Below are 23,557 nucleotides of genomic sequence, written 5' to 3' on the forward strand. Positions count from 1 at the left end.
TAATCTCACTGTCCTTCTGTACATCTGTCTGTCTGTGCAATTCTCATCATTATCTTCTGAGCCCTATAATCCACAAGCTGTTTTTGTCCTCAGGATCACCTATCACTGGTAGGTTTTTTACTTTTTGCATCATTCTTGGTAAACCCTGATTGTGATTGTGCATGAAAAGCTGCTTGAGATACGCTAGAACCAACCCACCTAGACCAGATATAATGCATCATTCTAATGTGTAATTTATACCACATATGGTTATCATGTGATATATGATATGTTGGAATGAAGAATGAGTGTGATGGTAGTGTATCAGACTTAGTATACCTAAAACACTGGCAACTCAGTTCATTTCAAATCCATACACAGTGACAGTGTTCAATTTGATTCGTTGTTACTCCATGGAAGTGATGAAGGTAGTTAATTTACACCAAAATACTATTTGTCTTTTTATTGCACTTTTTAGCTATTTTCTTTAGAAAGTGTTGCAAAAAATATGTAGTTACCAAATTTGTAGGAAGCCATGACAAATTACTTCTGGTTATAATTCCCAATAACCAGAGGACATATGATTTTTTCATGGGGAACAGGTAAATAAAGCTAAACTTAGGTATTTGTTAATTCATAATTTCATTAAATGAGAAGTACTCAGCAGGGCATATTATTTTCTTTAAGGAATTCATTGCATTATTTGAATTATTTAAAAAGTAATGTGAGAAAAGTAATGCATTTAATTGAAAAGTAATTTTATATTTTTAAAAGCCCAATAAACTAAAGAAAAAGGAACATAAAAAATATTTTATTATGTCACACTAGGAACTCTGTGTCGTTGACATCCTGAATTAATAAGTTTAATATCCTAAGAACCAGTGCTCCTAAATTATGTCATAAAAACAAACACAATAAATGTAATTATTTTTCTATAGTATTATCATCTGCTATGTTATTAGTGACACATTTCACAGGCATTACCATCCTAAGGGGCTAAGACATACACTTTAGTAGAGTTGATTCAAGATCATGCTGGGTCATTGCAGTACTGTAATACTACAGTGCAGAGTTATACATAATTCATTTTCTTAATAGACAATTGTAGTTGTATCATCAGTTAAAATTTCCAGTTTCAGTCTACGTTCCAATGGCTTCCCTATATGTGCAAAATAATATTTTCAATGATCTGAAATGATTTCTTTTAAGAGAAGCTGAGCAAAACTAACATTAAGAATTTTACTTTTCCAGCATCTAACCTTTGTCTGTTTAATTTCGTACAGGGTAAATAATATAAAAGATAATGCTTTTGCTCAGTTGCCACTGGATGATGATTTTAATTTTGATTGGTGTCATTCAAAATCTAGACAAATAACAAAGCAATGGTTACCAGATATTCATTAAATCTGTGTATCTTAATTCAGGACGAGTGCCTGTATTTGAGTTAGAGGCAAACTAAGGTCAAGGGAAATATTCAGGATTATTTTTGAGCAGACATCTGAATGGCACTGCAGCTTCCACAGCTAAATAAATATTGTCCATAGAAGTTAGGAAATAGGATAGAAACAGAAAGACATCCATATCTTTGTACAACTGTCTCTCTACAGTCATATAAAAAAGTGCTCCTCATGAAACATTTTTTATTTTTAACATACTTGGGTATATCAAGATTTGACCTTCAGTTAAAATGTATCTTTAGAAAAAGGTGGTGAAACTGGAAAAAAAAAGTTTGATTTATTTTTTATTTTTTTTTAATTATTCAGTGAAAAGTTAACAGATATGCCATTTCCATCTGTGAAAAAAGTAAGTTCCCCTTTTGGCTTTAATAGCTTGTGTTGCTCTTTTGGCAGAAATAACCTTAATTAGGCACTTCCTATAACTGTCTACTAGTGTCTGACATCAGATACAAAATAGTTGTTCCAAACTCCTTCATGCAGAATTAATTCATCTGTTTCAAATCCCTCCCCCACAACATCTTGATGAGATTCAGATTTGCTCTTTGACTAGACCATTCCAAGACAAACATTTCTTTCTTTTCAGCTTGGTGGGTTTAATAGTATGTTTACGATCATTGCAAGGTCAACTTTAAGCTGAGCTTCAGTCTTCTGACAGATGGTCTCACATTATCCTCAAACACCCTCTGGTATAATGATGAATTCATAGTGGATTCTGTGATGTTGTACTGTCCAGACCTGATGCAACAAAGCTGGCCCAAACTATAACATGTCCATCAATGTGCTTTACAGTTGATCTGCAGTTCTTCTGGTGAAATGATATATTTTGCTTTAAACAAACCTATCTTTTGGTACTGTGGCCAAATGTCTTGAACATATTATTCTAGACGTCCTGGTCTGGTCTTTGCTTTTAGTCTTGCCCTTATGTTCTTCCTGGGCAACAAAGTTTTCCTCCTAATCTTCTTCCCAAACAGATCAAATTTGTACACTTTAAACGTTAACAGCGGCAAGACCTACCTGTGGCTCCCGAGATTAAATTGTGGGTTTTTTCAGCATCTTGCATTATTCCGTTGAACAGAACTTGCTGAGGTGACCTGGCCTGGACAAGTTGGAAGTTGTATGAAATCTTCCAATTGTAGATCATCTTCCAGTCATTGGATTGGTTGATTTTTCAATTGTTTGGATTTCTTTCTGCATGTCTTCGTAGACTCATCGGCATCCATAACCTTCTTTTTAAAGGCCTCTGAGAGTTTGTTCACTCTAGGTGTAGTGATAACAAACACTTCAATAAATAGCAAACCAAACTAAATGTCTTAGGTTTAAATAAGTGGGTTCAAAGAAGATCCTTTCTTATGATGTTGTAATCCAGGCCACCTGATTGTAATTTTAGGTATTTGAGGTAGTGATAAATGTAAGGGTGAACATACTTCTTCCACATGCGAAATTTTGATTTAAATGATACAATGAACTGCAGAAATGTGAATGTGGCTACAGAAACTGTTTAAACAATCAAATTTTGATACATTGACATACTGTATGTTAACACATATGCTAGAAAATAAAAACATTTTGTGAGGTGTGCTTACTTTTTTATGTGAATGTAGATATAATTTCCTAAGAACGAATGCTGTCAAATGTCATCCCGCAATAAAACACATTAATTAGTCATAAAGGCATTTAATCCCTTCACCAGCCTAAAAAGCTAAGATGTACACTTTAGAAGAGTTGATTGTAGGTCATGCATGATCATAGCAGTAATATAATATTGCAGTATGGAACTACAGTGGTGTGAAAAACTATTTGCCCCCTTCCTGATTTCTTATTCTTTTGCATGTTTGTCACACAAAATGTTTCTGATCATCAAACACATTTAACCATTAGTCAAATATAACACAAGTAAACACAAAATGCAGTTTGTAAATGGTGTTTTTTATTATTTAGGGAGAAAAAAAAAATCCAAACCTACATGGCCCTGTGTGAAAAAGTAATTGCCCCCTGAACCTAATAACTGGTTGGGCCACCCTTAGCAGCAATAACTGCAATCAAGCGTTTGCGATAACTTGCAATGAGTCTTTTACAGCGCTCTGGAGGAATTTTGGCCCACTCATCTTTGCAAAATTGTTGTAATTCAGCTTTATTTGAGGGTTTTCTAGCATGAACCGCCTTTTTAAGGTCATGCCATAGCATCTCAATTGGATTCAGGTCAGGACTTTGACTAGGCCATTCCAAAGTCTTCATTTTGTTTTTCTTCAGCCATTCAGAGGTGGATTTGCTGGTGTGTTTTGGGTCATTGTCCTGTTGCAGCACCCAAGATCGCTTCAGCTTGAGTTGACGAACAGATGGCCGGACATTCTCCTTCAGGATTTTTTGGTAGACAGTAGAATTCATGGTTCCATCTATCACAGCAAGCCTTCCAGGTCCTGAAGCAGCAAAACAACCCCAGACCATCACACTACCACCACCATATTTTACTGTTGGTATGATGTTCTTTTTCTGAAATGCTGTGTTCCTTTTACGCCAGATGTAACGGGACATTTGCCTTCCAAAAAGTTCAACTTTTGACTCATCAGTCAACAAGGTATTTTCCCAAAAGCCTTGGCAATCATTGAGATGTTTCTTAGCAAAATTGAGACGAGCCCTAATGTTCGTTTTGCTTAACAGTGGTTTGCGTCTTGGAAATCTGCCATGCAGGCCGTTTTTGCCCAGTCTCTTTTTTATGGTGGAGTCGTGAACACTGACCTTAATTGAGGCAAGTGAGGCCTGCAGTTCTTTAGACGTTGTCCTGGGGTCTTTTGTGACCTCTCGGATGAGTCGTCTCTGCGCTCTTGGGGTAATTTTGGTCGGCCAGCCACTCCTGGGAAGGTTCACCACTGTTCCATGTTTTTGCCATTTGTGGATAACGGCTCTCACTGTGGTTCGCTGGAGTCCCAAAGCTTTAGAAATGGCTTTATAACCTTTACCAGACTGATAGATCTCAATTACTTCTGTTCTCATTTGTTCTTGAATTTCTTTGGATCTTGGCATGATGTCTAGCTTTTGAGGTGCTTTTGGTCTACTTCTCTGTGTCAGGCAGCTCCTATTTAAGTGATTTCTTGATTGAAACAGGTGTGGCAGTAATCAGGCCTGGGGGTGGCTACGGAAATTGAACTCAGGTGTGATACACCACAGTTAGGTTATTTTGTAACAAGGGGGCAATTACTTTTTCACACAGGGCCATGTAGGTTTGGATTTTTTTTCTCCCTAAATAATAAACACCATCATTTAAAAACTGCATTTTGTGTTTACTTGTATTATATTTGACTAATGGTTAAATGTGTTTGATGATCAGAAACATTTTGTGTGACAAACATGCAAAAGAATAAGAAATCAGGAAGGGGGCAAATAGTTTTTCACACCACTGTATGTATAGTGTAAATGGGTATCTAAATATTTTTAACCTTATTGTTAATTCTGTTCATAGACCGTTTATGTCATCAGTTGTAATAATTTCTCATTTTAATCTACTTTCCAATGACATGTCTTTATGTGCGAATTCTTGATATTTACAATGATATTTTATTTTGGCTACAAAATGAGGTTTCTTTGATATATTTAAAACTATTCAGTGTCTCACCTTTATCTCTATTAGTTCATATTGGGTAAATAACATAAAATTAATGCTTTTTTCTGTATCCCACCAGATTTTTTTTTTCTTCATATTGATTGGTTTTAGTCAAAATCATGGCAGAAAACAAAGCAAGAGTTTCTTTAATGAATTGGTGCTGCTTAAATGGGGAGGAATACTTGAATTCTAGTTGGGAGCAAACTAAGATCAAAGAAAATTTTCAGGGTTATTTTTGAGCAGCAATCTGAATGGGTCTGTAGTTTCCACAGATAAATCGTTGCTGCCCATTGGAGTTAGCAGGCAGGATAGAAACGGAAATATATCCACTGTCTTATTAGGACTGGCTATGTGTATACATATAGAGGACAGAGCTAAGACTATATATAAAAGCCCCCTACTTGCTTCACTCGCCAACCCCCGTGTCTGCACTACAGATTTTTATTTTCATGGGAATTTTTACATATGCGTAATAGAACTATTTTACATTACAGTGAGTAATTTAACCATATTAAAAAAGAGTAAAACGTAATAATTTGAAAGTAAATTTTTTCATGCTGTGTTATTCGTTGCATAATACAATTTCGTTCTGTTTGGCTTTGTTTTTTTTTTTTTTGTTTTTTTTTTTAACTTTTACTGTAAAACTTTTACATTTTCGTCAATATTGCATTGAATTTTGATTCTGTGGTTGGACTTTCATCGTGAGAACACAACGTATAACTGCCCGTGATTTTTTCTTTCTATTAAATAAAATGACTTTTTCGAATGTTTGGCTCTGAAATTTGTTAATTGTCTTTGCAAAAGCTATTCTAATGGGAAACAAATAACGTTTTAATATGAATGGCATATCAAGATCTCCTTTGTGTAATGTTATCCGTGGAAGATGTACTACATTACTTTTCTTGGATACATCCTTCTTTCTACAGTAATTCGTGCGGTGGAAGACCAGACGGTGTTAATGGTTGTAGATATTCTTCGGGATATTGTAAGTTGATGTTTTCATCTTCCGCACGATCACTACTAACTGTTTCAGCATAGTCTATTAATATGCATTTAACCAATTTGCAGTGTAACCGATCTACATTTTTGCTGTGACTTCATCGTTTCTCTGTCCTAGGATTGCCTGTGTACTCATTTTTTCTGTTGATAACCTTCGTGATCAAATTCTTCAATAAGATTTGTACATAATACGTCTTCTTTAATTGGGAACTTAAAGTGAGTAAAACATTAAAATTTATAAGAGCTGAGAGAGCAGAAACTGTCTGTCAAAAGCATTCACACGAATGAGAGGTGAGATTACCATGAGTGTGGTTGAATATGGTTGAGAGGAGGGTGTGACTTGAAAAAATACCATGGCCAAAGTGTCATCTCGCAGGACTTGAAAAAATCTTCCAAAAAGTCTTGTCTCGTCCCAGGATTTTTTTATATAATAGAGAGATATATATCTTCTTCTATAATACGCTACTGTGGCTGTTCATTTGTCTGTCCAGGATTTTAAATCACCTGTAGCTCACAAACCGTTTCACCTATTGACTTGAAATTTGGTACACATATACTACGTGACGTCTACGATCCGATTTTGGGGTGATGATTTTATTACTCTTTTTATTTTATTTTATTGTAGAATCAACTCTCGGCAGCGTGCAGCAGGGCAGCCATGCAGCGCATGCGTATGGGCACCGTTCTTATTCTCTACCACCTTCACTAATCATTCTTGAGGCAGATTGAAGACTTAAGTGCCAGATTAAGTGAAAAATTAAAGAAAACGTACTAAGTAATTGCAACACAAAAACTAACAATCAGTTTTAACGTGAAAAGATGCTGACGAAAGGAGAAGCAGCGGGCCGCTAGGGTGGAGTAAAGAAGAGCTGCTTAGGAAGGAGCAAGCACATCAACCTCTGAGCAAACGAATTCTAAACGTACAGAGAAAGAGGATGAATACTATGAATGCTCAAGTCTAACGTGCAGTGCGCCGTTACTGGTAAATATATAAAAGTGAAAACACACTGACTGATTCATCACTAGGTCTACTAAACCCCAAGTACTACAATTTTGAAATTTGGCATAGAGGTTTGTTTTAGGGTCTAGGTGAAAGATGGGAATGGATTTTGCGAAACTCCTTCCCTAAGGGGGTGAAACTTCCCCCTTCAATATGAAAATATTTTATATCTCAAAAATGGGTAATTTTTCTTAGAAATCCTGAAGTACGTCAGTTTTAGTTTTGATTTAATTATCTTTTGCAATTTAAAAAGATTTTTTTTATCTTTATACATGGTGGTTGAAAAAACGGGACATATGCCAATATTTGAATTTTCTTGCAAAATATTTCTGAAATCAGTATCAGGTAGGAAACTGAGACGTTCTGTTTCTGAAAATTCAATTCACACTGCGACGTCATGGCACCAGACAGCATTCGACATGTCAAAACATTCTTTTTTTTGTCAGCTGTCTGAGCCAGTGTTTCTTTGGGAAAAATACAGAAATCATTTTACTGAAGATATTAAAAGAAAAATGGAGAAAGAATATCAGTGTATAGATATGCAGCAAAGAATGGATGAAGTCTGTAATAAAGGTCTCATATTGCTGGAAATATAGTAGTCGGATTGGAAGGTCAACAACAACAATATGGCTTACCAGAACCCAAATGATTGAACAAAGTGGTCGTAAAGCGTGATTATTTGATGGAGATATCTTATGATCTAGCAGAGCTGTCTAATATTATTTCAAATAACGAACCGCTTCTTAATTGTGACTAAAAAAAATGTATACAAGTCTATAATTGATAGCCTTGATAAGAAACGGTGTAGTTTATTTTTACTAGATGCTCCTGGTTGGACTGGAAAGACATTCCTAATAAATATAATGCTCGCAAAAGTCAGAGAAAGTCAAAATATTGCACTTGCAGTGGCTTCCTCTGGAAGAACAGCAACACTGTTGCAGGGTGGCAAAACAGCACCTTTTGGTTTTAAGTTTAAGTGGATACATAAAACACCAAGCAACGTAACAAGGCTTAGGGTTTTTGTAATTGCAGATTAATTATATAGGATGAGTGTAAAATGTCTAACAAGGCAGGTAACAAGGCACTTGACAGAATGCTCCAAGATATTCCAAATAAAAATTGGTCAATAAGTTGTTACTTTACTGCTTGCTGGAGATTTCAGACAAACCATACCAGTCATACTAAGGGTTACACAAGTTGATGAGGTCAAGCCCTGTCTGAAGTTGTCCTCTTTGTGGCTGAACATAAAACGCTGAGACTAAAAAATATGGAAGTGCATTTGATGGATGACTCGAAAGCACAAGAGTTTTCTATTATTGAAATTAGCAGACAGTAGAATAGATGAGAAAGAAGGAAAAATAAAGCTCCCAGACAATTTATGTGCTTCAGTAGACGACATAGGGATATTAATGGGGAACATATATCCTGATATAGAAAACCTACCTTCTAATCCTGTATCTTGGCTAAGGGAACAAACTATATTAACGCTTAAAATGACAAAACTACAGAAATCATTAACTGTCTTTTAGCAAAGCTAAACAAACACAAGATAACATGATTCAATTGACTCAGTAGTAGAGGTTGAAGAAGGTTGTACACTGTCCACTAGAGTTTTTGCATAAGCTGAATCCTCTAGGCATTCCTCTGCACAGACTTATTTTGAAGATAGGAGCACCAGTTATGCTTTCGAGAAACTTAAATCCTCCTAAACTGTGCATTGGCACAAGACTACAGATGAAACCTTTTACAGAAAAATGTAATTGAAGCATGTATCTTTACTGGCTCTGGTCAGGGAGAAACTGTCTTTATACTGTGTATTCCTCTTGTACTCTCTGACTTTCCTTTTCAGTTCAAACAATTTCCAATTAAAGTGTGTTTTAAAATGACTATCAATAAAGCACAAGGTAAATCTCTTACAGAGGTGGGAGTGGATTTGAGGGATGATTGTTTTTCTCATAGCCAGCTTTATTTAGCATGCTCCAGAGTGAGTTCACCTCGCTCCCTGTTCATTCTGGGGATGCTACATCTAACGTACAGAGAAGTATTGTAGTTCCTTGTACAACATATTCGCTCATTTTGTGCGATTTTCGTATACAGCACAGAGTTGGTACATAATCAAAAACTGAAATAAAATTGTGTCCATATTTTTATATCCGCCAAATTATTAAGAGATCTTCATGAGCATGATTTGAGTTTACCTCTGTTATAGCGCGTCTATGTGAAAACAGCAGTGTCAAATACGGAGGGGGGGGTGGGGGGGTTTGGGATCGTGAACGTGGCTGAGAGAATAAAACTGAATTAAAAAAAAAAAAAAAAAAAACCAAACCTAACCTTTACAAGTATCATAAATTACACCAGCTGTTACAGACTGGAATCAAATGTATGTTTTTATTCTAAAATAGTAAGAATACGAGCAGCTCAGTTCTCAAAATGGATTCGTCCGGGATCGAACCCATGAAGTTTTGATTACCAGTCAACAGTTGATACCGTTGCACCAACGAAGCACTTGTAGCAAATGCGTGTCAATGTCACACCCAAATGCGAGTTGTTCTTCTGCAGTAATATTTTTGAATAAAAGCGCATTTGTTCTGTTATATTTGTACCTTTTGTGAAAGTGTTTCTTTGATATTTGGAATTCAGGCTTCACACATTATACACTTCATGTCTACATTTTGTCAATTATTACTAAAACATGAAAAATGTTTCTGTTTTAACGATGTGTTTACATTGATTGTTGTAGACACGGAACACACATGAAATGCAAGTGTTCCAAATAATGATATAGTATTTATAAAAGGTGTCATTTTGCTTGACTTCTCACTTTATACAAATCAAAGCAACTGACACGCAGGTAAACAGACTTGAGCTGCGAAAACTGTGCAGGGTGGGGGGATGAGATAGCAGGCTGCTTTCTGTTTGCTGCTTATCCACACATTTACAGGACAAAGGACGCTGACGGAGAGGTGGGACGGATCTACGAGTTTTTTCGTAGGCTCTGGTAATTCTAGTGTTAACCAAGCCGCCACTATTTCCCACAGAGCATCAAGCTGCTCTTGGGTAGACCGCTAAGGGTCTAGCTTCCATGCCTGTTATCTCTTCACCTGCTGGTCTGGGGAATCCCCACTTTGCTCTGGGGCCTTGGTCCCTGTGGGGAGGACAGCCGTCACTTCCACCATAGAGACCAGCCCACATCAGTGTGTCCCATCGACACTCTCCCTATTTAATTTCTGTGGCCCGGAATTAGACAAAGGGAGCGGAGTCTGCACCGGTTCTTTCCGAAATCCGAGATGAAACCCCTACCCGGAAGCTTGGCCCCAGTACTTTCCCACCTGGTCATGATTCAGGTCCGGTCCCGTTCTCTTCTGGGCTTTTAGAATCCTGCCGACTACGCCACTCTAAGAAGAAATACCATAAGACATTTCGAAGGTTTGGGGCAGCCACCCATATAATTTTTCCCGTCTGCAAAACTGTTGCAAAATCATAGACATGTTGACACAATCAAGTCCAAAACAGAATCAATTCATTATACACAAGATGGCAGCTTTAAAGGCCAGTAGAGGAAGTGATGTCATCAGGACCGGAACCGTATGTGACGTCGTTGGCTGCCCCAGAGCAGGACGGGATTTCCCTAGAATGGTCTGCAAAAGATCGAGAGGGAGAATTAGTGCACTTTGCCACCCCCTGGTCCGGCGTGGAATTACTTGTACTCAAGCCCTTTAGTTGTCTCCTAAACACGTGTGTGTGACAATATATATAATGTATATAATTATATATAACTAGACATTAAGCCCATTACAATAACAGGCGCTAGAACAGTAGTCCATAAACATTAGTAGGAACAGTCTATATTAAATGGCAAGGGACATTTTACCTCATTAAATTTTTTCCGTAAAATGCCTGTAATTTTCTCTGACAGTAATACTGGCTTTGCTGTCCGTAATATGCGTTTAATTTTCTGTCACAACAGTGGGCAATCAGCAGATTCTCCCCAGCAACTGAAAATAAATCTACTTTTACTTTACACTTTACCGGGCCAAGCTTCTTAATCGCAAATCTGACATCCTCAGAGTGAACACTTGCACAACAATGGGGAAACTGGTCTCCACGTCTCAGTATCCGATGTACTGTTTTCTGTTTTAGGTCTTACCTCATTTAGCGAAATCCGATTGTATCTGCCGCACGATATTTTATAAGTCCCACTGTCTCTGTCTTGTGTGACGCATCAGGAGGCCTTTGAAGCATTGCGCCATGCCCCGCACATGCGCACTTCACCAGAAGACACACACACATGGACACTAGACGCACACAAGGGTTTTATTAAAGAGGATAATAATATATATCTTTATATATAATACGCTACCGTGGCTGGCTGTTTGTCTGTCCACAATTTTAAATCACCTGTAGCTCGCAAACCGCTTGAACAATTGACCTGAAATTTGGTACACGTATACTACGTGACCTCTACTACCTGCTTTTGGGGTGATGATTGACCTCCAAGGTTATTCCTCTTTTTATTTTATTGTAGAAGCAACTCTCGGCAGTGGCCAACAGGGCAGCCATGTGGCGCATGTGTAAGGGTGCCGTTCTCATCCCTACCACCTACCCCTACCTACCGTCACTTCCCCTACCTCTTCATATCTTAAATCATTCTTGAGGCAGATTGAAGACTTAAGTGCCAGCTTAAGTGAAAAATTTAAGAAAACGTACTAAGTAATTGCAACACAATCAGTTTTAACGTGAAAAGATGCCAACAAAAGAAGAGAAGAAGCGGGCTGCTAGGGTGGAGCAAAGAAGAGCTGCTCAGGAAGCAGCAAGCGCATCAACCTCTGAGCAAACGAATGCTATATGTACAGAGGAAGAGTATAAAAACTATAAGTCAGGTGTATTCACTGCACGTTATCGCGCAGTCTTGTGTTACTATATATATATATATATATATATATATATATATATATATATATATATATATATATATATATATAAAACTACAGACACATAGAGACCTTCAGATCTTGAACCATTTGTTTTTGATGACAATGAAATCATTTTTGTCCACCAATTTTTAGAAGGTTATAAATAGGTTGATTCTCTACAGTTTTCATAAAATACAGTCATTTATTATTCAGTGTCCCTGAAATGCTCCTGTTAAAGAGGCATGCTGAGTCACAATGCCAGCATGTAGAATGAACTAGGCCAGGGGTGGGCAAATTCATTCCTGGAGGGCCGCAGTGGCTGCGGGTTTTTGTTCCAACTGAGTAGCTTAATTAGAAATCAATCCTTGCCAATAATTAAATTTCATGGCTTGTTAGTGCTTTAACTCTGCTATGTCAAGTCATTCTCATATCCCAGATTTTTTTTCCCATTCTAAGGATATCATCCAAATACTTTGAAGTGTAAAACGGATGGGTAATTCTCAATCCTTCACTTTTTTCTCTTCTCTTTCCTTCCAAGTATTTAATTAAACCAAATATTGCACGATAAATACACACAGGTGTAAAGGGTAACAAGCAAAATGGATAACTGCTGGTTTCTTTTGTCATTTGCATCTTATTGCTAATAAGGAGCAATTAAAAACCAAGAATGCAGCTGTTTAAGAGTAAAATAAGCAATAAGGGTTCATAATCTTGACGAGGGAGATAACTAAAATGAAGCAGACGTGTTACTTGAGCAATAAGTGCTTCTTATTAAGCAATTGGGTTGGAACAAAAACCTGCAGCCACTGCGGCCCTCCAGGAATGAGTTTGCCCACCCCTGAACTAGGCAATCTTTATACCATTTATTTATTTCGGTTTAGATCGATTTATATTGTATATTTCTTGTTCTTTTAACTAAATGCTTTTTATATTTAATATCTTAATATATGCATTTCTTTACATTGTAGTGTTCCATTTATCTGAAAATAGTTCTTATCAATTAACTGTTAGTTAGGCCATTGCATCATTCATTTGTGTGAATATCTCAAGATGGATAATATGTTCTACTCTAAATATATATTATAGTGTAGTAATTTGTATTTGAGCCACTAATTCACCCTTTTTTGCTTAAGTTACTTACTGAATCTTAATATAACTTGTGTACCTCCTAAACTATTTGTTAGTAAGCATGTACAAAATGTAGCATGTCATAGCACCACTTTGCTGAACATAATTTTACGCAAAATATTATACCAGTCTTTTTTCTCTTATAAAATAAAAGTGATAGATCAACTATCACATGATCTTTGTCCTGTTATGTTCCCTTTGAGTATTTCTTTAAAAATGGTTGCATCTTCCCTTAACTAAACTTTGATCTAAACTGTAACACTATTCTGTAAAGTAATGGGCATTCAGCATTTTATGGGCCAAAAAATGTGTACCCTGAATTGTTTTGTTTTTAACTTTTTGGAAGTCTTATTTCTTATTCACATAATTTACATAAATGTATGATAATTCTTTATTAGTTATCTCTGTGATTTCATGTAATGGTTTTCACTAGCATAATGTAATCTGTTTTCATTCACTTATTTATGCAGAAAAAACAAAAAAAGAAATGACGGCAAAGGGCTCCTCTGGGATTGAAATCATTCTTTCTACACTTGAGGTAAATAAATCTTACTGCTATTTTTGCATTTGCTATGTGGAATACAGTTCATTGAATAAGTCACTGGAGTGTTCACAGCAAGCAACATTACAAAATATTTTGTAAGCACAACTATTATAGCATAGTACATCTCAAGTAAAGTTTTTTTTTTTTATATATACATATATATATATATATATATATATATATATATATATATATATATATATATATATAATATATATATATATATATATATATATATATATATAAACAACCATTTCTTTTCTACTCATGGTTGAGGTGTGGCAACTAGTTTCTCAAGTAGCTGATTCAACCTTCTATGTGTGCCTTATTGAGCTTAACTGCCGTAGCCTCCTTAGTATTACACCCAAGAGTTACTCAGGCTGCGAAAACTGTGCTAAAAGTGTTAATCCCAAGTGTCACTTGGGCAACTGTACAGATGCGTCTTGCAAAAAGCATTAGAACCGAGAATCACTCGGGCTGTAAAAGTGCTGTCATTGCTCCTGTTCTTTGGAGAAACTATGTCTGAAGGTAGGTTTTCACTAATTATGAAATATTTGCACTTTACCAACAATGAAGACTTTGAGAATACCCATCCAGCACTCAAACTGAAGAAAATATGGGCGATTATTCCAGGCCATTGTAGCAAAATTTCAGAGCGTTTACTTTCCAGACTGTGATGTCAGCATCGATGAAAGTCTCATGGCTTATTTGGGCAGACTGTCATAAAATGCAGTACATCGCATCAAAAAGAGCAAGGTTTGGCATAACGTTTTACAAGCTTTGTGAATCTAAAATGGAATACATTTGGAATTCAGTTCTGTACACAGGGAAAGGGACAATTCTTGATCAGAAATATAATCAGTACAACATTGCCATGTCATTAGTGCTGACTTTGATAGATGTTGTGCTGGATCAAGGTTACTGTGTAACCATAGAGCAATTTGACATCTTGCTGCAAAGAAAGACTGATGCATATGGAACAGTACATCCTAACCATTGTAGCATGCCTGAATACTTTGTCAGAGCTAAATTACAGCGAGTTGCACTAGTAGCTTGGTAAAGTGCTTGCACTGAAATTGAAAGACAAACATATTTGTCTTCTTAGCACTGTACATAATGCAGCTGCAGTCACTGTACAGACAAAAGGCAACAAGCAGGTTACGAAGTATTGTGCTGTAGTCCACTTTAATAGAATGATGGGGAGTGTAGATCTTCGAGATCAAGAATTAACTTTCTATCCCGTTATGTGGCAACAACAAAAGAAATACTACAAAAAGATATTTTGTCTTCTGGTGAAACAGTGTATTTGGAATACATTCATCTTATACTGTACAAACAAAAAGCTGATGAAACTGTATCTAATGCAAACTTTACATGCGAGCTTATAGAACAAATAATTGCTGCACATCCACTTTCTACACTACCTCTAAAGAGACATGGTCGACCCCACACATCGTGGATCAATCCACAACGTATTGTAGGTAGACATTTTATTGATTATATACCTCTAACAAAACAAAAAACAAATCTAACTCGTACCTGTGCAGTGTGCTGTTCAAAAGCTGATAAATCAAGAAAGAAAATCAGAAAAGAAACACGCTCTTATTGTCCCGACTGTGACATTGGATTGTGTCTTTCACCATGCTTTAAGATTTACCACACAATGGGACTCATTTTGAGATTATATACTGTTTTGGCATAATTAGCATCATTATTATTATTGTTATTATTTTTGCTATTATTGTTCGGTTGATATTTTTATTTTGTTTTCATCATTACCTTTATTATTTGTTAGCACTATTATACTTTTGAGATTTAATAAAAATGTAATCTTTAATGCCCAAAAAAAAGCAACGCATTTTACGTGTTGTTTGGAATAAAATGCAACGCTAAGGAGGTTAACCATCCTTTGATTCCAGGAAGTCTGTTGCTTTTTGATTTGTCTCATTTGTTAGTTTTATATATATATAATATATATAATATAATATATAAGCTGTATCTCTTATTTTCACATACTTCAGATGATTTATATTTCTGAAAAAACATTCTAAATAATTTTTCACTTTGAGGAGTAGAGAACCATTATCAATTGGCAGCCAGTTCTCTGGCACTACTACAGCAGATAAACTGAGAAAACAGCTTTGCATGTTTGATCCAAAGGCAGCCATTCCAGTTCTCTTTTTTTTTTTTTTTTTTTTTTTTTTTTCCTTCAGCAGAGACAGAAAAATGATAATGTTTCACTATTTTTGTAGGCAGGTTGACCAATAGATGGGAAGCATGTTATACACCAGTAACTATTATATCGAGTCTAGAAATAAGACTTTAAATAAAAAATAATTTCTCAATTGTTAAAAGAACTATAAATTCAGATAAATTTCAAACGCAGAACTGTAGGCCCTCTTTTTGTAGATTCACTTTGTGAACTGCTCAATAAACCAGATTTTTTTTACTTTGTAATGGCTGAGTCTAAACATGTATCTTAAGCAAATAAGATATCAAGTAGACTTCTCAAAAAGACCACCAGAAAATCCAAAGTATTTTTTTTACCTACTGTAGTGTGGGTCAGAAAAATTAGTTGTAAGTATAGGAAACAATAGGCTTGCTTGTTATAGCTTGTGGCATTTCTAGAATGTAAATTTTAGTGGAGTCATCTAATGGGTCAAAAGGACCTGAAAGAGAAATGCTGTCAGAGAGGATGGAGGGACCCTGGAAAACATGGAGAGAGAATGTGTGTGTGTACTGTCTGTGTGTGTGTGTGTGTGTGGTTTTTTTTTTGAGAGAGAGAGATGATCAAGCACTTAAAAACTACTTATATGAGATCTGCTGAAATCCATTGTCCATCCATCTATATATATGGCCAGGCTTGGATTGGTTCGCCAGTGAGTACAGATGTTGTTGTCTCTGACCACAAGCAGTGTAAGGCAGAGCCAGCAACATTAATGTGCAGGCAGTGTACATCAAAGATTTCATTGGAGCCATGTAAGATCAGACTAATAGCAGCAGTATTGGATGTAGCTCAGTGAAGAAGACAGTCCTCCAGTAAACTTTGAATGAGGGAGAAATGGTAGACACTGCATTTCACAATGTATTAGGTTACCAGCACCAGTGATGATAAAACTTTGAGTTGAGTAATGCAATAAAAAAATCACATCATGTGAAGATGTATCAACATATTTTGACATACAATACAAACGCCAAAGGACTGTTTTTAAAGTAATCTGAGCATCAACATCATGTACTCAACATCAAAAGCAGAAGCACAAATGAATACTCATAAATATTCCATTATTGTATAACAAAGTGCTACATTGTATTGTGTGTAGAGATTTCACTATACTAGAATTTTTGTATTCAATACCAATGAAATTTTATAATCTTGGATACCTTTCAATACCATGGCAAAAAAGTCCCATTTGATGTCTTTGTATTAAAGTACCTCCTTTATGGAAAAGAATAATATTCTGCTTTTTTTCTGCAACACAGTATAAATTATGTAAATACCAAAAGTAACAACAGCTTTAAAATACCAGTATATCTCAAGGAGTTACCTGTCATTTAAGTAAGCCCATTTTGGCATTCATAAATATCAAAATACAATGCAAGTCTTAAATTTTAATGTGTGGCATGGGGATGGGGATCCCCACAGTCTTAACAGCAAATATATTCTTGAGGGGATTTTAGCATAAGATTTTAAAAGAGTGATGTATCATCAACTACTTAATTTAACTTTAAGTGGGCATATTCTAAAATTTATTCTGACATTTTCTGTCCAGTAACTGAAAAATTGTGCTTAAAGGCCATAATAAATATAAACATTGAAACAGTATTATATATTGTGATAATAGGTGGGCGCTGTCGCACCTCCAAACCCGCAGACAACTCGCCAAAACGCCAGATAAAAAGTCCCAATAATTTATTATTTTAATAATGTGCACAAAGCACCTCCACCTCCACACTACACAATAATCAATAACACAATAATCAATCCTTCACTCCACCCAGCAGCTCTGTCACACTTCCTCCCAACTCCGGCTCAGTCTGCTGGGTTTCCCACAGTCCTTTAAATAGTCCATGACCCGGAAGCGCTCCTGTCCTTCAGCCCACGCAATCCAATGGCACTTCCGGGTCAGATGAAGATTTATATTTTTCTTTAACCCGGAAGTACCTCTGTCCTTCCGTCCCCATGACTTGGGAGTACTTCCGGGTTATAATAGAAACAATCTTCATGTCTCCCTGAAGCGTCCCCTGGCGGCCCCCATGGTATCCAGCAGGGCTGTGAAACCGAACTCCATTGTCCATGATGCCCTGTGGGAATTCGGGGCACCTCCATGTTGCAGGGAGGACTCCATCTGGCGGTGTGGATGTATTGGCCGGGATAAGCTGCCGGCCATCTCTCATAATATGTACTTTTGATTTAGTGAATTCCAAGATAATGAAGGGTATTTCCATTTAAACAAACTCTTTAAAGCTGTTTTTTGTAACAACATGCTTTTAAAATCAGGATTGTCTGCGAACCACTCTGTTTAAGTTTGTAACTTAAGATTTTATATTTGCATCATTAGCTAGTTAAGAGCAATATTTGATGGATGATTGAAATTAATTCAAATTTCAAATGTTTGGATCTTGTGGCACTTTAATTTTCCATATCTTTCCCTCCTTTTTTTCACATTTGTCCCAACGTTAAAGCTATCGATGTGAAATTGAACATGTCAGTTTTCCATTAATCCTTTATTTCAAAACTCCTGTTAACAGCCTTTATTTTTCTGTTTTCAAGGTTTCTTATGTGACTGATCACGCTTTGTTATTGCTTATGCCTGTGTACAGCAGAATTAGAAAATTACCTAGGCTGACGTTACCTGTACTCAAAAACTTTATAACTGTGAGGCAACATTGCATTCTTTAATGCACCATTCAAATATATGACATGAACTTTCACTAATGGATAATACTAATGAACATTAATTTGCCGTCAATTGTAAAAATGAAAGCCACAAAGTCAGTGCTTGCACATTTGTATATATCATTTATATATGCTCTAGCTTTTCCTGCTAACTGCATGTTTTGTCGATTATGTGTCTCTATTAACACAGTATATGTCATATTAATAGGATGTACCTTATCCTTTGACCAATTTTTACTTTGTAATGCCTGAGTCTAAACCCACGTCTTAAGCAAATAAGAAATCAAGTGGATTTTTCAAAAAGACAAAATCAAATCAAAATGATACTTTTGTATTGACAAATGGAGCAACTCTTCTGTAGACAAGACAAGTAGCCATTTCATTTGCATCTGACCTCCATGTTTACTTGCTGCAGCTGTTAGTCCTGCCAGACCTCCTACATCACCCCAGTCTGATATGCATAACTGTGGATGCATGTGAGGTCCTCTTCCACGATCCATGGCCTTGAACTGCATGTGCCGATTAGAACACGAACAGCTGCTTGGACTGATGGACATTTGTGGAAGTGCTCATAGCAATCAGAGAATTAATGCATGACAAAGCAATTAGTGTTGTAATCGTTTCATCTGCTTTTGCAAATGTGTAAGAACACAAGGTAAACGACTACACCTCATCTGAATGATAATGTAATTTTACTCTCTAGGCACGCATAAATCTCTTTCTGAACTAATTCTATAATGGGGGAAAGTGGAGCTTGCATGTAAGGGAGTTTTGCTTTTTCGTTTTTTTTTTGTTTGTTTTGTTTTTGTTAAATTAAAGCATGAGTCTTACACTTGTGTCCTAAAGTTGTACTGTACTGCACCAATGAAAAGTATTTTCAGACACAACCACAGCTGTTTTTCTTTTAGACTTGTGTTGAAGTGGTGCCGTAACATCCCCACTATTAGCCATTGTTATACGTATTATTAGTTGCAGTTTTATCATGTGTTATTGTGCCTTCTGAAGTAATTTGTCTACATGCAGTCCTACACTTACATGCTAAAATTATACTGCACCAATAAAAAGTATTTTCAGACACAACTACAGCCTTGGACTGATGGACATTTGTGGAAGTGCTCAAAGCAATCACAGAATTGCTGCATAACAAAGCAATTAGTGTTGTAATCTTTTCATCTACTCTTGCAAATGTGTAAGAACACAAGGTAAACGACTATACCTCATTTGAATGATGATGTAATTTTGCTCTCTAGGCACGCATAAATCTCTTTCTGAACTAATTCCATAATGGGGGAAAGTGGAGCTTGCATGTAAGGGAGTTTTGCTTTTTCGTTTTTTTTTTTTTGTTTTGTTTTGTTTTTGTTAAATAAAAGCATGAGTCTTACACTTGTGCCCTAAAGTTATACTGTACTGCACCAATGAAAAGTATTTTCAGACACAACTACAGCTGTTTTTCTTTTTGTGTTATTGTGCCTTCTGAAGTAATTTGTCTACATGCAGTCACACATGAGTGCAGTACCATCTTTCTCTGTACCACTGATACTGTAAAAACAACTGACATTATTTTTTTGGACTCTTGGTACCAAGTTAGAACTGAAACATTGGTTCTTGTGACATCATTCATTATATATACAGTAGGTGCTTTACACAGTTCATGATAATGATAACGGCTAATTCAAAATAGTGAGATTTGCAAGTTCATGCACCATTCAAGTTGCATCACAGAAAATGTCAATTAGTAGGTCACTTAAAGGGCTCTAGCCTTCAAATCCAAAGTCTGAACTGAATAATTCAGTTCAGGATTTAAATTAACACAGATGTACAAAGGTTTATTAAATTAAATGAAATGTCTCACTTATTTTTAAGTTGCACTACTCAAAATAAGTCAATAAGCAATACCCTATTTCCTAACTTTATTAGTTTGTACAGTATATAGCTGAAGTCAGTCAGTCAGGATGAAACCCACGCAGTCACAGGGAGAACATGCAAACTCCATGCAGGGAAGACCCGGGAAGTGAACCGTGCCGCCTATAGCTATAGTATGACTTGTAAAAGGTTACCTGTATCAGTTTGTATCTTTTATACTTTATAAGAAATAATAACTGACTTTGTTTTATTTTTAACAGAGTTCAAGGGACCCTCAGACTATTCTGAATGTACTCTATATTCTGAATGAATTGATATCTGCAAGTAAGTGAATGTTAACATTAAATATAAATGGAAAACTTACTGACTTATTTTTTGTAAACCAATGTGGTATGTAATTATGCAGTCTCATCTTTTATATTACATTGCATAAGTATCAAATGTTTACCTTTGTCTTTATACCTAGCTTTGCTCCCTTGCAGTATTTAAGCTTTTCACACATAATGATTTTCAACAAATGGGTAAATGAGCACAATGCCTTCACCTTCAGCTTTCAGTGACAGGTGTTAATGTCTGTTGCTGTTTTTGCCATGGAATATTTTTTTTGCTCTTTAAGTATCTTCTTTTCATAGCTTTTACTGAGATTTTTTTATATTACTTTTATTTCTGTTACTCATTTGTACTTTTTTTTTATCTTTTATTGTTCACATTGGTTTAGAATTTTTTGCTTTGTTTTTTATATTTCCTGAGATTTGGATTTTTTCATTGGAGTCTGGTCTTTGCTCTTACTAGGCTATTAGGCTATTCCATCCATCAGCCAATCTCTTCTTTCATAGGTACCCGTGTATTATGATTCAGGGTCACAAGACTGTTAGTACAGTGCACACTTGGAAACACAACTGCTGTGACTGTTATTTTTTTAATAAGTTCTTGTGGGAACTTGTAAATGGATTTTGGCTATCTATTCATATACTTTTTATTCGCAAGGAATCGGATTCTAATGTTTATCTCTTGCAAGCAGTTGTTATGAAAAAATTATACATTTTCAGCATCTCCGTGTGGTGACAATGTGTTTTATTGGGGCTACCATTATGTCTTGGTCACCTCACCCATTTCAATGGCAAACTTTCCCATAGCTATCTGGAAGTGTGTGATGCAGCTGATGTGACTGTATAAAGGATGACAGATCAGTTTGATTTTTGGTTTTGACACTGGCTTTTCTTCCTGACTACATTTAGTGCCCTGACTTCATTAGTTATTTTAGTAAACAACCACCACACACTGTCATATCATTCCAATTTAGATTTATCAATTAACCTCAACTGTGGAATTTTGGGATGTTAGAAAATTAATACCCAGAGAAAATCTCTGTAAGCTCAAGGTAAATGTGCAAAATAGACATTGAAAGTAATGTTGCTAGGGATCCAATTGAGTTTTAGGCTAAGAGCGCTAGGCAATCCACCTTTTTTTATGACCATTCAAAGCACTTTTTTTTTCTTAATCATTCTGAATGAAATATACATGAATATTTATTTCATGTCATTTTTGTTCTTTTTTTGCTTCAGCTGCAACTCATGTTACACTCATTTTAAGAATCCTTCACTAAGAAGCAAATTTAAAGTTTCAATCTTTGTGTCTATAAGTGTATGTGTGTGTATACTGAAACACTACACTACATCTGGTTTAAATTATTTTATTTTGCAGATTTTACTGTTTGCTTTTTTTCTCTAAATACTTCCTAAAATGTACAGTTAATGCATCATTTTTTTTTCAAAAAGTTTTGCCATGTTATTGGAAGTTCATTGAAATGAAATGTGCAAATATTAACTCGGTATCTGTTGTAATATATTAAAATGTCCAGAAGATGGTGGTGTTGTTTACTCATCCTATTCCTTATATACTAAAATGCTGCACTACATTTGGTTCCTTTTTTGTACTAAAAACTAAGCAGACAAGATTTATAAATCTATCAATTTTACTATAACTAAGAAAGATCCCTTAGATTTGACTATATATAGACTATATATAGAGTATGGAATAGAGAATATGAATACAGGTGCAGTGGTCTTGTCAGGCATTGACAACTGCAAGAACTCACAGGAGCTGTCATAAAGCAAAAGAAGAGGCCACATAGGACCATGCATTTAACAAAAATAATAACATTTTAATAAAATAAGTAAACAGAAATTTTACTTATCTGTTCATTATTTCCACACTTATTATATTAATACATTAAACCAAGTTCCATCCTTGAGAACTTCTGTGGCTGTGGGTTTTTATTCTAGCCAGTTTTGCAATCAATGCAACATTCTTACTTGTAATTGATGTCATTATTATATCCTCTTTATTGTCTTCTTCCAAGGCTATTTCTTAAATATTTACATTTTGTCTCACTTTTACATGCTTAAATTTCATTTTTAATTCACCCTTTTCCATAGAGTTTGCTCTCTTAATTGTATCCAAATGCATATTCATATTGACAACACTGATTGATAAAAAAGTGTAAACTACAAGAAAATGGCAAAAGAAACATAAATAAAAAATACAGCCTTGGAGGAACTACATTGTTGAACTTGACAAACACTGCCTTAAAGGACTTAAACATCCAACTTCAAAAAACAAAGTGCATAAACTAAGTAATTTATGTTCTTTTCTCTATAGTGAATACATAATCATGTTTTTAGGTTTTAAAAACTAGCTTATTTAAAGTCACATCTGTTAATAATTATTTGATTAACAGTATTAATATTTATTCAAATGACACAAAGTATAGGTGTCTTTCCCAGTTAAAGCATACTCTCAATCTATAAAAGCTTGTTGCAATTTTGTCAGTGTGCCACAAGTAGTGTATGTGCTTGTATATACTATATACAGTAAACAATGAGATTTTGCAATTGTGAAATATGAAACTCAATAAAATTATTTTATTTTTTTTTGTGGTGGTAAGTAAGGGATATCGCTGTATAAAGATTATTCCACAGCCAAAACTGCTGTCTCATTCCTCTGCCATCCTCAGAAGCCACTCCAATCATTTGTGGCTCCTGCCATGTGGCTCTGTGTTCTTATTTACATTATGCATTGCTGGCCTTCAGATTTACAGTTCCATCTCACACTGCACATTTAGGGTCAGAGGTAACACCATCTGTGCACACTGTAAACCAGATGGCTCAGTGATG

General features: G+C 35.7%; 1 protein-coding gene across 7 annotated transcripts in view; it reads left to right on the forward strand.

Moving 5' to 3' along the window:
• Positions 1-23,557, forward strand: part of agtpbp1 (ATP/GTP binding carboxypeptidase 1) — a 239,983-nt gene that overhangs the window by 92,796 nt on the left and 123,630 nt on the right. For all 7 annotated transcript variants that reach the window (XM_051928607.1, XM_051928606.1, XM_051928605.1 and 4 more), the window contains 2 exons: positions 13,545-13,612; positions 20,642-20,705. In XM_051928607.1, the coding sequence (XP_051784567.1) occupies positions 13,545-13,612; positions 20,642-20,705 (132 nt within the window). The remainder of the gene's footprint in view (positions 1-13,544; positions 13,613-20,641; positions 20,706-23,557) is intronic.

The sequence above is a fragment of the Erpetoichthys calabaricus genome, chromosome 5 (assembly GCF_900747795.2).
Source record: "Erpetoichthys calabaricus chromosome 5, fErpCal1.3, whole genome shotgun sequence".
NCBI lineage: Eukaryota > Metazoa > Chordata > Cladistia > Polypteriformes > Polypteridae > Erpetoichthys > Erpetoichthys calabaricus.